The sequence below is a fragment of the Triturus cristatus genome, chromosome 6 (genome assembly GCF_964204655.1).
Source record: "Triturus cristatus chromosome 6, aTriCri1.1, whole genome shotgun sequence".
NCBI lineage: Eukaryota > Metazoa > Chordata > Amphibia > Caudata > Salamandridae > Triturus > Triturus cristatus.
The window spans coordinates 1,799,074,264-1,799,089,152 of record NC_140589.1 but is presented as its reverse complement, the minus strand read 5'-3'; the positions used below and the strand labels follow the sequence as shown (position 1 = coordinate 1,799,089,152).

The 14,889-nt window shown below is 46.2% G+C and overlaps 1 protein-coding gene across 2 annotated transcripts in view; it reads right to left on the bottom strand.

The window, feature by feature from the left end:
- The window catches only part of LOC146822031 (clusterin-like), a 416,491-nt gene that overhangs the window by 363,981 nt on the left and 37,621 nt on the right, over positions 1-14,889 (bottom strand). For both annotated transcript variants that reach the window (XM_085609414.1, XM_085609415.1), the window contains exon 2: positions 10,075-10,192. In XM_085609414.1, coding sequence (XP_085465540.1) covers positions 10,075-10,183 — 109 coding nt within the window. In that variant the 5' untranslated portion in view covers positions 10,184-10,192. The remainder of the gene's footprint in view (positions 1-10,074; positions 10,193-14,889) is intronic.

Here is a 14,889-nt window from a genome sequence, read left to right as displayed (position 1 = left end):
CTCGAATGTGAATGCAAGTATGCGTGGCGTGTGCCATCCCTGGACACGTGTTTCGAGGTAGTTGCCTCTCGTCAGCAGGGAGTAGGAAAATGTGTGGGGTTGCTGTGTAAGCTGCTAAAATCGTTATCAGGTCTAGTACCTCTCGTAGCGCGCAGGTGCGTAACCATGAGTCCGTCGACTCCACCGGCTCAAGGGAGCCTGAATATAAAGTTAAACCAGATTGGTCGCACACTGCTACACCTACCAGGCGTGTTCCCCCAATGAAAATGGTCCCTGAAGGTCAGCGTCGGCGGATACACCTATGCTCGAATGTGAATGCAAGTATGCGTGGCGTGTGCCATCCCTGGACACGTGTTTCGAGGTAGTTGCCTCTCGTCAGCAGGGAGTAGGAAAATGTGTGGGGTTGCTGTGTAAGCTGCTAAAATCGTTATCAGGTCTAGTACCTCTCGTAGCGCGCAGGTGCGTAACCATGAGTCCGTCGACTCCACCGGCTCAAGGGAGCCTGAATATAAAGTTAAACCAGATTGGTCGCACACTGCTACACCTACCAGGCGTGTTCCCCCAATGAAAATGGTCCCTGAAGGTCAGCGTCGGCGGATACACCTATGCTCGAATGTGGGGTGAACCACTCGGGAACTTCATGTACCAGCTTCCCTTGGGGCGACCCGGAGGAGGGGCTAGCGGTGTGCGCTCCATTGCGGTTGTTTATGAAAATGGCTCCCTCGAGCTTTGAGCTGACGAGCTCCTGGACGACGCACCTGCGTGCCTGTGCGGGCACTGAGGCCTTTGACGGTTGCTTGGCGGCCCTCTCTTCCACCCCTAACTATTTTCTCTACTGAGGAGGGAAGTTATCCCGAAACCCGAGCCATGTCTCGGGTGATATTTTAAAACCCGGGACATGTATCGGGTCTAGAGATCAAACAAGTACTTACTTGCACCCACTGGGGTGAACCACTAGGGAACTTCATGTACCAGCTTCCCTTGGGGCGACCCGGAGGAGGGGCTAGCGGTGTGCGCTCCATTGCGGTTGTTTATAAAAATGGCTCCCTCGAGCTTTGAGCTGACGAGCTCCTGGACGACGCACCTGCGTGCCTGTGCGGGCACTGAGGCCTTTGACGGTTGCTTGGCGGCCCTCTCTTCCACCCCTAACTATTTTCTCTACTGAGGAGGGAAGTTATCCCGAAACCCGAGCCATGTCTCGGGTGATATTTTAAAACCCGGAACATGTATCGGGTCTAGAGATCAAACAAGTACTTACTTGCACCCACTGGGGTGAACCACTCGGGAACTTCATGTACCAGCTTCCCTTGGGGCGACCCGGAGGAGGGGCTAGCGGTGTGCGCTCCATTGCGGTTGTTTATAAAAATGGCTCCCTCGAGCTTTGAGCTGACGAGCTCCTGGACGACGCACCTGCGTGCCTGTGCGGGCACTGAGGCCTTTGACGGTTGCTTGGCGGCCCTCTCTTCCACCCCTAACTATTTTCTCTACTGAGGAGGGAAGTTATCCCGAAACCCGAGCCATGTCTCGGGTGATATTTTAAAACCCGGGACATGTATCGGGTCTAGAGATCAAACAAGTACTTACTTGCACCCACTGGGGTGAACCACTCGGGAACTTCATGTACCAGCTTCCCTTGGGGCGACCCGGAGGAGGGGCTAGCGGTGTGCGCTCCATTGCGGTTGTTTATAAAAATGGCTCCCTCGAGCTTTGAGCTGACGAGCTCCTGGACGACGCACCTGCGTGCCTGTGCGGGCACTGAGGCCTTTGACGGTTGCTTGGCGGCCCTCTCTTCCACCCCTAACTATTTTCTCTACTGAGGAGGGAAGTTATCCCGAAACCCGAGCCATGTCTCGGGTGATATTTTAAAACCCGGGACATGTATCGGGTCTAGAGATCAAACAAGTACTTACTTGCACCCACTGGGGTGAACCACTCGGGAACTTCATGTACCAGCTTCCCTTGGGGCGACCCGGAGGAGGGGCTAGCGGTGTGCGCTCCATTGCGGTTGTTTATAAAAATGGCTCCCTCGAGCTTTGAGCTGACGAGCTCCTGGACGACGCACCTGCGTGCCTGTGCGGGCACTGAGGCCTTTGACGGTTGCTTGGCGGCCCTCTCTTCCACCCCTAACTATTTTCTCTACTGAGGAGGGAAGTTATCCCGAAACCCGAGCCATGTCTCGGGTGATATTTTAAAACCCGGGACATGTATCGGGTCTAGAGATCAAACAAGTACTTACTTGCACCCACTGGGGTGAACCACTCGGGAACTTCATGTACCAGCTTCCCTTGGGGCGACCCAGAGGAGGGCTAGCGGTGTGCGCTCCATTGCGGTTGTTTATAAAAATGGCTCCCTCGATCTTTGAGCTGACGAGCTCCTGGACGACGCACCTGCGTGCCTGTGCGGGCACTGAGGCCTTTGACGGTTGCTTGGCGGCCCTCTCTTCCACCCCTAACTATTTTCTCTACTGAGGAGGGAAGTTATCCCGAAACCCGAGCCATGTCTCGGGTGATATTTTAAAACCCGGGACATGTATCGGGTCTAGAGATCAAACAAGTACTTACTTGCACCCACTGGGGTGAACCACTCGGGAACTTCATGTACCAGCTTCCCTTGGGGCGACCCGGAGGAGGGGCTAGCGGTGTGCGCTCCATTGCGGTTGTTTATAAAAATGGCTCCCTCGAGCTTTGAGCTGACGAGCTCCTGGACGACGCACCTGCGTGCCTGTGCGGGCACTGAGGCCTTTGACGGTTGCTTGGCGGCCCTCTCTTCCACCCCTAACTATTTTCTCTACTGAGGAGGGAAGTTATCCCGAAACCCGAGCCATGTCTCGGGTGATATTTTAAAACCCGGGACATGTATCGGGTCTAGAGATCAAACAAGTACTTACTTGCACCCACTGGGGTGAACCACTCGGGAACTTCATGTACCAGCTTTCCTTGGGGCGACCCGGAGGAGGGGCTAGCGGTGTGCGCTCCATTGCGGTTGTTTATAAAAATGGCTCCCTCGAGCTTTGAGCTGACGAGCTCCTGGACGACGCACCTGCGTGCCTGTGCGGGCACTGAGGCCTTTGACGGTTGCTTGGCGGCCCTCTCTTCCACCCCTAACTATTTTCTCTACTGAGGAGGGAAGTTATCCCGAAACCCGAGCCATGTCTCGGGTGATATTTTAAAACCCGGGACATGTATCGGGTCTAGAGATCAAACAAGTACTTACTTGCACCCACTGGGGTGAACCACTCGGGAACTTCATGTACCAGCTTCCCTTGGGGCGACCCGGAGGAGGGGCTAGCGGTGTGCGCTCCATTGCGGTTGTTTATAAAAATGGCTCCCTCGAGCTTTGAGCTGACGAGCTCCTGGACGACGCACCTGCGTGCCTGTGCGGGCACTGAGGCCTTTGACGGTTGCTTGGCGGCCCTCTCTTCCACCCCTAACTATTTTCTCTACTGAGGAGGGAAGTTATCCCGAAACCCGAGCCATGTCTCGGGTGATATTTTAAAACCCGGGACATGTATCGGGTCTAGAGATCAAACAAGTACTTACTTGCACCCACTGGGGTGAACCACTCGGGAACTTCATGTACCAGCTTCCCTTGGGGCGACCCGGAGGAGGGGCTAGCGGTGTGCGCTCCATTGCGGTTGTTTATAAAAATGGCTCCCTCGAGCTTTGAGCTGACGAGCTCCTGGACGACGCACCTGCGTGCCTGTGCGGGCACTGAGGCCTTTGACGGTTGCTTGGCGGCCCTCTCTTCCACCCCTAACTATTTTCTCTACTGAGGAGGGAAGTTATCCCGAAACCCGAGCCATGTCTCGGGTGATATTTTAAAACCCGGGACATGTATCGGGTCTAGAGATCAAACAAGTACTTACTTGCACCCACTGGGGTGAACCACTCGGGAACTTCATGTACCAGCTTCCCTTGAGGCGACCCGGAGGAGGGGCTAGCGGTGTGCGCTCCATTGCGGTTGTTTATAAAAATGGCTCCCTCGAGCTTTGAGCTGACGAGCTCCTGGACGACGCACCTGCGTGCCTGTGCGGGCACTGAGGCCTTTGACGGTTGCTTGGCGGCCCTCTCTTCCACCCCTAACTATTTTCTCTACTGAGGAGGGAAGTTATCCCGAAACCCGAGCCATGTCTCGGGTGATATTTTAAAACTCGGGACATGTATCGGGTCTAGAGATCAAACAAGTACTTACTTGCACCCACTGGGGTGAACCACTCGGGAACTTCATGTACCAGCTTCCCTTGGGGCGACCCGGAGGAGGGGCTAGCGGTGTGCGCTCCATTGCGGTTGTTTATAATGATGGACGGGGTAGTCGAGGCTAAAGAGAAGGGGACTAATAGACACACCTCAAGGGTGACCCATGTTCTCTTGTGGAACATAGCAGGCCTTCAGACCAAACTAGCTCTTCCTGAGTGGAATGAACTTATCGAGAAGTACGATGTCTGCATGTTCCAGGAGACCTGGAGCACGGTTCCCCTATACAAATCTGGGTATATTACATTTTTTGTTCCAGCTTCCTGGTCAGGGAAAGGCCGTCCATCAGGGGGCCTTCTCATATGGATTAATATTTCTCTGAATTGGTCAATTGCCAAGGGTAATCTTGATTCAGCAGACTTATTACATTTATCGATTAAAGGTTCAACCATGAATAAAAAAATGGAGCTTTTTAATATCTATGCTCGAGGGTCTCCTGGGGCTCGAGTATCCTCAACCCTTACTGCTCTAGATAGAGAGCTATCACTTCTTTATCCTCTTGCTAATATTATTGTAGCGGGAGATTTTAACTGCACCTTCGAACCACTGAGTAGTGAGGACATGCTGGGCACGAATGAGGCAGATAACAAATGGGATATCCCAACTCTTAATATAGCTCCTATCAAGAAGTGGTCCCAAAGGGCTATTCAAATGAATGCCTTAACGCTTGAATATGACCTAAGAGCAGTAAATGGCCGGACACCCTCAGATCAGCATGGGGCTAATACTTTTAATAAAATCAGTTCACCATCACGCATAGATTATATCCTGATTAGCGCCCATCTATGGGGTGATCTCATAGATATGGTAGTAAAAGACACCCTGGATAGCGATCATAATCCACTCTGTATGCAAATAAAAAATAAATGGGGACCCAATGATTCTAAAGCGAAGGAGCCCCTTAGATTGGTAACGAAAGAGTATGAGCCCTCTAATTGTAACCGTCGGCTTAAATGGCGCAAGGTTGAAAATCAGGATGACAAGCTTTTCAGCATAACTGAATTGTTAAACCACAAGATCAAGGAGCTCGACTCGATAGGTGACAATTTAGAAATAACTCATGACTCCTGTTTTCCTGATTTTTACAAAAATGTAATTATAAGGCTGGGACAGTTTTTTACCATCAAGGTCAGTAAAACAGGGAAGGGAAACCGAATGCTATTCTGGGAGATAATCAATAAGGGGACTCGTAAAGGTTCTGAGCCGGTACCCAACCATATTACGGGGCAACAATGGTATAATCATTTCCATGACCTATACTCTAGTAAGGTGGATGTTTCATATGTAGAAGATGAACATCACCCCTATACACTGGGAGATTCCTTATCGGTAGAACTTCTTGACCTACAGGAGGTAGCCCGGGCAATAGGAAATATAGCCCCCGGCAAAGCAGCGGGTCAGGATGGCATACCTGGCGATCTCCTTTTGTATGACCAAAAATCTTGGGCACAGTTTATTTTACGGCTGATGAACCTCATAGCTAGAGGCCATGCAGTCCCTGAATCCTGGAAGGGGGCGGAGGTGGTTGTGATCTATAAAAAGGGGGATAGGGAGGACCCTGCCAACTACAGGCCGATCAGTCTAATAGAGGTGATACAAAAGGTGGTTGGCAGGGTGCTCCTTATGAGGTTAAGGCTGCGATGGAGGAAGGTGATATTTTGTCGCACTTCCAGGCTGGTTTTAGGGGGCGAGTGGGTACGATGGATTAGGTCTTTAGATTCTTTATGATCTATTGGAAGACCGTGGTCATAGGGAAAGGCAGTTTGTATTTGGCCTTCATTGATCTGAAGACTGCTTTTGACCTGGTCCCCCGCCCCAGGCTTTGGCAGGTGTTGCGTGAGTTGGATACCCCCCCCATGGTTCTGGATTTTATTAGACGCCTCCATGAGGGCAACTATGCCAGGATTAGGTGGGGGACTCAGGGACAGCTAACAGAGAGGATCGAGGTGAATAGGGGGGTACGCCAGGGCTGTGTATTGGCGCCGACCTTGTTCTCCCTCTTTGTGAATGGGGTGGTAGACCATTTGAGGGAGTTTCCGGCTGACGCACCAGTCCTGGCGGGAGAAAAAATCCCGACCCTCCTGTACGCCGACGATACCCTCCAGCTGTCAAAATGCCCAAGTGGTCTCCAGAGGCTGTTAGATAGATTTGGCCTGTTTTGTTCTGGGCGAGGCCTAATCATTAATACTGCTGAAACAAAATTGTTGACTATATCCCCCTCGAAGCGGTTTAGAAATAACATCACCCTTGAAGGAAAACCATTAGACCTAGTTGAGTCTTTTGACTATTTGGGTATACGGGTCACTAGTGATATGAAGTGGAGTTCCCATTTGACAAAAATGCTTCTAAACCACAAGCGGGTATCCGGGGTGATCTTAAGAGAACAACAACTCTCTGCAAGCAAACCAATATCCCCGGCCCTTGTGGCTTATGAAGGTAAAGCACTCCCCTCAGCCCTGTATGGGGCCGAACTCTGGGGTTTTGAGAACACCACTGACCTAGTGAGATCGGAGAACAAGTTTTTTTAGAGGTTTGGTTTCCCTTCCAATCTCTACTCCACTAAAGCCCCTGTATTTTGATTTGGGCAGACGTTCAATCAAAGATATTGCATGCCTCCGCCCTCTACTTTTTTGGGCCCGTATCAGATCGACCCCAGAGCTGTCCTTTTATGCAGAAGCCTTTAGCGATATCATCCAAGCGGACATGGGCCAGAGGGTCAAATGGATCTCCAATTTGAGGCGTCTATTATCTGACATAGGTCTAGGGGAGGCATGGGTTAGCCAGACCCCGCCTCCCAAACAGGTTATAAAAAAAGCTTATTGGAATTGGGTGGAGGGGGTTCAAGAGACCAATGCGGACAGGGGAACCCTCACTGAGCGGTTCATGGAACACAAGCCTGTTCGGAAGTTGGAAGCATATCTTGATTTTATCCAAACTCCTAGAGATAGGTCCCTATATATGAAACTGAGATTTGGAACTCTTCCTATTAATGATTTAATAGCGAGCTGGAGGGGGATCGATCGATTGGCATTAGTAACAGCAGCAGCGCCATGCCCAGGATGTGGAGCTCGTACCGAGTCCATTGCCCACTTTATGTTTGCTTGCCCAATTTACAGACACATCAGAAGCAAGTGGTTAAGACCTGTTTGTATATTGCTGGGCTCAAGAAATTATCTGTCTGTTTTACGTGTTCTCAGGACAGATACTACCTCCCTCACTGTGATCTGCGGGGTGGCGAAATACCTGGGATGCGCATGGGTGCTACGTTCAAAGTTTTTGACACTAAAAAATATGGATTAGGCCTATACGAACTGTTTTGCACTATACTGATGTATATTACTTTTATGATACTATAAATTTTAGGGGTTTTCCCCCATTTTTACTTTTTATTTTTTTTATTTTATTTTTCGTTTTTATATAAAATGGATTTTATCTTTTAATTTTAATTTGTAAATGAATTGTTACTGCTAGTTTTATATCAAATTACTTCCATGAATTGTATAAGGATTGATTCTGCTTTTATGATATATTTTGTATCGAATAAAGCTTCTATCACTTCATATATATTACTATGTTTTCTAAATAAACATAAAAAAATTACAAGTTGATTATTATTATGTTTATAAGTTTACAGTTTATATATGAAAGATAAAAAAATATCGAAATAAATATATATAAAAAATATATAAATACATTATTTTATATATATACACATATATATCTAAATACATATATAAATATATATATATATATGTGTATATATATGTAAAAATTACAATGCCAATAACTCTAAATTTTGCAAATGCGAGACCTATTGCATTGGAAATGCTTGTTGATCCATGCTATCATTTTGGGGAGCAAGAATTCAAATTGGAAGTCATGTTCCATGAATGGGACATTTATAGACATGCGAATTGCAATAGAATTTCAGCAAATCACAACTAAATGGAAAGATTCCATAAATGAAATAAGGACTTTAGAGGCTAGTGAAATAGATTGTGTTTCAATGATAAGATAATTTAGGTGGGCCACAAAGGTAGTGAGCTTGTCAACCAAATATGCAGGGGTGGATGATGAATCTAGTTTGGAAGATACTGCAGGCCAGATAGGGGGGCCAGTGGATTTCCATCAGGGTGTGGGTAATGTGGTCATTTTTCTCATTCAATATGTATTCCTTCCCTAGCACAGTCTTAATGCATCTCTGTGTTTGGCTGCATGTATATTTCCAGCAATATGGCAGAGAAAGTGTTGATTTAGACTGTGTTTGAGCACTTCAACACATTACATGAATACTAGCTTGAGGTGGGTTTGCAGCTCTTTACCGTCCCTACTTCTGTGCACCTGCCATGTGTATGAGTTAGGGAGAGGTGTGGTGCAGTGGCCAGGGTGGCTGACTCCGGAGCGTTGGGCTCACGGTTCGATTCCCAGGGCCGGAGGCAGGTCATCTCAGCATCATATGACTCTGGACAATAGCTCACTTTGGGCCTCATGTAGGAAGCCAAATACCGGTCGGTAACGGCCGAAATTCGGTATGTATCCCGTTACGACCGGTATTTAGGCATTTGCGATGTAGGGGGCAGATTTTCTGGATTCGGTATTTACCGATTCGGAAATTAAGAAATCGGTAACATACCGATTCGGTAAATACCGAATCCAGAAATGCTATGTAGGGAGCACTCTAAAGAGTGAAAAATAGATTTAAGAATTTGTTATTTACCACCAAATACAGGTTGGTGATAAATAACGAATAGCTTGCAAAAATTAATATTTTGCAGATTTAAGAGTGCCATGTGGCAGACATACATGCCCTTAGGGCATGTATGTGCGCCACATGTGCACACATGCAAGATTCAGGGGTGCAACAGGGTGTCAATGTGACACCCTGCCACCCTTGCATATGCTCCCCCCATTACCGAATCGGTATTTACCGAATCGGTAGTGAGGCATACCTTCCCATCAATGGGAAGGTATGCCTCATTACCGAATCGGTAAATACCGATTCATAATTACCGAATTATTCCGATTCGGTAAAATTTACCGAATTATTACCTACATCACATTTACCGATTCATAAATACCGAATCGGTAAAATTCGGTATTTATGAATCGGTAAATGTGAGGCTACCTACATATGGCCCTTAATCTCCCTAGGGCCTTGATACCCTTACGGGTGATCAGTTCGCGCTTTACAAATACAGGGTTATTTATTTTTTATTATTATATTTTCAGTTTAAATAAGCTTGGCTGTATTTTTATGCCTGGTCATGCATGACACGATGTTGCTGAACCAGTGTTTTGCACATCCTTAGCTATTTACACAGATGCTTGGTGACATGGCTGTTGTGTTAGCAAAAAAGCATATTTAATATGGCTAAAAGGACATATTTAGTAATTGCAATAGTATGATGCATTACTTAAAGAGCAATTGTTGAGATACCTATTAATCGCAAAGTGAGGCACTGATTCAGAGGTCACATAATACTTCATGACACAAGACCCAATGTTACTGAAAAACCTTTTACATTTCTACATGTTCCACATTTCCACCAGAGGGTGGATTGTTGGACTTGGTGTGTTTTTGTTCAATAACAGTATTAATCACAGTTTTTAAAAGATGGCTGCATGTAGACAGAACTTGATAGCATGAGATCACTAACTTCTTGTAATAGTTTGACTGGTGTACAATTACAGTGATTCGCAAGATATTCATCAGCAGTTAAATGAGTAGGCAAAACACACATCAGAGTGGCATGTAGTATCCGAGTCACACCAGAGTCAAGGTATAGGAGACCAATCCTGGCCACACTCTCAAAGAGCTTACTTTTGAAATGGTTTTCTCTGAAATCCATCCTTCCACTCATTGCTTGCAAGAAGCCCATCAGAAAGATTAATAAAAGTAATTCCACTTTTAGCCTTTTGGAACAAATCATTTTGGTGATCTGAAATACAAAAATGTGATACTGTAAATACCCATTTGCAATACCCTCGCTTTAAAGCATTTAGTCTTGTCAGGTCAGAACTGAAGGATATGTTTTGCTTGCTGATAGGCAACAGAATTAAAGACTGCGGGCCTATTCAGAAAGGTATATCAACATGTGTACATTTTTTCCTGTGGCATGGTGAGCACCAGGATGCTTGTGTCTGGTCCAGGGAGGACCTGATCTGGCAGTTCGGGCAGGACTGTTCCCATGAGGCACAGGGTCAAGACTGATTTGCATATGGCTGGGTCCAAACTGGGATGGCATGGTGAGCAAAAGAACGATGGATTTAACCCAGATCTTTTGACTGGGGGTGACTGTTTGAAATGTTTCAGCACTCCGTCCATCATCTTGTTGTGTTTGCTATATTTATTACTACACCTAAGTGTAACTTCACACTTTTGTTTTTGCTATCCATCATTTCAGAGTCACACCTAGATGCAAACGTACATATTTACACCCACACCAATTAGCGATGGAGTTTTCAACAACATAATTTACTCTAAGACCGTTCTTTATGTTTCAAATACTTGGCAGACATGTCTGCCACTAGAGTGGAGTCCTTGGCATCGGGGTCAGAATGTCCACCTCGGAGATATTGACCATCAGATACAGCGATGGAGATCCCTGACTGAATGGGGGACAGAAAATAACATACCCATGTCCCAAATAATATCTGGCATTCACTGACTTGAATACAAGTAATTTCAGACCACAGTTTAGGTCCTGTCTTTTTCCTCTTGGACTCAGTGATCCTGCATCCAGCTGGAATCACATTCAGCCTCCAGGATGCAGACCACTGTCATGAGGAAGAGGAATTTTACCAAGGAGGAACCAAAACTTGTAATGAAATTTGTGATAAAACAATACTATTACATGGGTTAACTCAATTCACCCGCAGTGGAACACAGAAGCAGCTTTATGGCAGAATGTCTTGGGTGAGGAGGCCTACAGTACAGGCGACATTAGAAAGATATGGCAGGTTGAGAGGTAGTGGGTGAAGGAGAAGTTCTCTAGGGTTCAGCTGGCACAAGCTATTATGAAAGGTGCATCCAGATCCAGTATCTGTCTCACACCCCTCAATGAGACTGCCCTCTCCACAATGCTCCCTCACCTGTTATATGGGCTGCCTGTTGCAGACAACCCTAATTTTTCACCAGGTAACATTAAAACCCCCTCTCTTTCCCTACAACCACCCATGCAAATCTGTCCTCCCCCCAAGCCTACACAGTTTAAAGAGACATCACATACCTACCTCTTAAACACAGCCTCTAAAACACACCCTTTAAACAAGCTGATGTTCACATTGATTTACCTTTATTCATCGTTCCTCTCATAGTCACTATTTCAAGTAATTTAATTGCTACCGCTGAGACAGGAGCAATTCCTAATGCTGCAGGGCAACACATAGGGCCTGTCTCGAAACCCAATCCTATAACACGCACAGACATGTCCTTATGCTAGGAATGTCAATAACACACTATACAGGATTTGTATATCTTTCTTTGTAGTTCTTTAATATTTTTATAAATTGGTGTTTTGTTTTACTAATAGCTGCTCAATTATAGCATGTATATTCATGTTATTAACACTAGCAGGCTCCTAGACATTCTCGACCATTTTCAAGGGCCTGTGTCATTGTCCCAATCACTGGTAAATATAACATATGTTTTATTGGGTTGGAGTCTAACCTACCTCTATTTGTAAGTGACGGGGGAGGTTGATAAATAGTTGATTGTTGTGATATACTTTGTCAATTGTATTTATCCTTTAGACAGTTCTTTCAGGGTTAATGTTAACTTCCAGGAAAGCAAGCTGCGTGTGGTTTCATACTAGGTATCAAACCCATCACCCGTTATCAATGTACAACTTCTGAATTCTTTTTCCTCTTTGTATGTTTCTCTCTCTCTCTTGTCAGCTACAGCCAAACAACAGACCCCGGTGTACACACTACAGCAGCAGTAAATAGGCCCTATGTCATTAATTGATCTGGTAAGTCAGTGACAACATGATTTTTAAAAATAATTCTCAGAATTTTTCTTTTCTCTGTATCGTCTGTATGTTAATTGAAATATATATTTTATTTTGAATGTGATTTATTTTGGTTTATCTTTCATTTATTACTCTATATTTTGACATCACTTGTGTTAAGTACTACTTGTTTATATTGATTCATAAATCTTTATTTAATATTTCACATGTATCCTCTCTCTAGTTGCTGGATAACAATATGCCTAACCAACTCCAACTGCAAGGACACTAGTTCAGTAGCTGACATCAAAGGGGTTATTCATAAAAGAAGCACTATTGGCGGGAGCACTGAGTTGTCATTGGAAATATGTGATAATTCCCTTCAATGACCAACCTTTACCTTCATATGTTTATTTCAGTTCTCATATCATTACCTTAATTGTAAATTTATTTCTCAACCTTTAGAGTAAGTCTGTTGAAGTATTGAGTCAAAAATGTATTTTATGCATTTCAACTTTTTTCCTCTTCCTCTTGCAGGTACTGGGGGCACCGAGCCTAGTGATGATGCTGTACCATCACAAGCGGAGGACAGCAGGCTATCCAGGAAGAAAATGCACTCATCATCGAAGCAGCCATCAACACTGCACAAGAAGAAAAGGAGGAGGTGAAGGAGGAGACGGTTTCATGGTAAGTAGGGAATGGGAAGGAGGCCATGGTTGCCCCCACTCAAAAAACTTGGACGATCTTCTTATGACTGATCACTGGTCTTCCTCCAAGATCACTTCTAAGGATTTCCAGTGCCCAGGCACTAGCCGCTACACAGCTAGTCATGGATGCTTGTTACATCTACACAAAACTCACCTCTATTTGGCCCTCAACCTGAGGTACCTCTGCAGAGCCCCCTACACACTCTTCCCATGCAGGTGCATCTCCAGTATTCTCTCAATAATCTTAGGGAGAGGATAATGCTGGTGAGGAACATTCCTGACCCTTCATTATTCTCCTACCTCAGCATCTTAGTGATGCACAACCTGTTGGCCAAATCATATTACCAGACATGCAGACGATAGCGGGTGTCAGCATAGCTAAATCCTGCACACTGAGAGCGTTGAACTTGGCCCCTTCTGCAGGGCCCTCCCCTGACTTTTTGCCTTCTTCCTCCTATTTGTCTGCCAAATTCGTTTTAGTTAGCCTGAGACTCTGCACACTTTGTCACTGCTAACGAGTGGCAAAGTGCTTGTGCTCTTTCCTTAAAACATGTTAGATTGTTTTTTATCGAATTGACATATTTGCCCAGAGTCTGTAAATTAAATGCTACTAGTGAGCCTGCAGCACTAATTGTGCCACCCACTTAAGTAGCACTTAAGCACATGCCTCAGGCCTGCTATTGAAGCCTCTATGCGTGAAGTTTTAAACTGCCATTTCGACCTGGCAAAGTAAACATTTTGCCAGGCCCAAACCTTACTTTTAATACATATAAGTCACCTTGAGGGTAGGCCGTGAACAGCCCAGAGGGCATGGGGAAATGTAGTTAAAAAGTAGGACATGTACTTTTAATCTTCACTCTTACGTTCGTTTTCACTACTGCAAGTCCTACCTCTCTCATAGAATAACATTGGAGTTACCTAATTACATTCCATAAGTGTAATTTCCAAATGGGAATTGGTGACCAGTTCATGTTTGGTGTCTTTGGAATCGTAATGAAAAATCCTAACTTATGCTGGTCGGATTTTATATCGCAATTCTTTTAGAAAGTTGCATTTTCTTGCCTTGGCCATTTGGTTCCTGCAGCCTGTTTCTGAAACATATGGTTGGGTGTAGCTGATGGTTGGACTTTGTGTAGTCCCCCTAGACAGTCACCATCAACAGGGAGTTTGGGTGGGTCATCACTGGCAGGATGGTCGGGAGGAGGAGCTTGGCCCAGCTCAATTACACTTGAATAGGCTATGCACTGCCACCACACAAAGGACTGCATACCCCTGTAGTTAGTCTGAAGCAAGGGCCAAGAAAGCAGTGCACCTGTGAACTTAAAAGGCTTGCCTCTAGAAGCTTCTCCCCATTTCAAAAGCAGAATTGGGTATAAATACTGGACCGCAGACACCAACTCTTCAGTACACTTCTGGACCTATGGATACTCTGCCATGCAGAAGGACTGCTGTGCTGCAAAATGGGCTGCCACTCTTCTGGACTGCTACTCTGGAAGAACTGCTGTCCTGATCTGCTGCCCTCTTCCCTGGGTGGGAAGGGCTGGACCTGCATCTCTTGAGCCCAGAGCCCAGAGTGACTCCAAGGGCTTGTTGGCTGGCCTCCTGATCTGAAGCCTTCGGGGCACAAAAGGCCTCCAACAACCTTGCACCTGGGCTCTGCCATCTGTGAGTCTACCCTGCCAAGTGTTGCCACACCAGTCCTGGACCCTTGGATGTGGCCTTAAAGTACTCTGTCAGCCACTGTGAATCTGGAGGAATTGGTGTATCTCCTCTGCTGTGCGGCACAATCCCGAGCAGACCTGACGCATTACCGCTGCTGCATCGATGGATCAGTCTCAAAGACCTGCATCACCTCCGAGACCCATCGGAACCCCCACTGCATGACACATCCTCAGCGCATGCCCTAGCACCCCTCATTGAGAGCAGCCTCGACGTTGACACCAGACTCAACATCGCAGCCTTACAGCTCATTGCAACGAA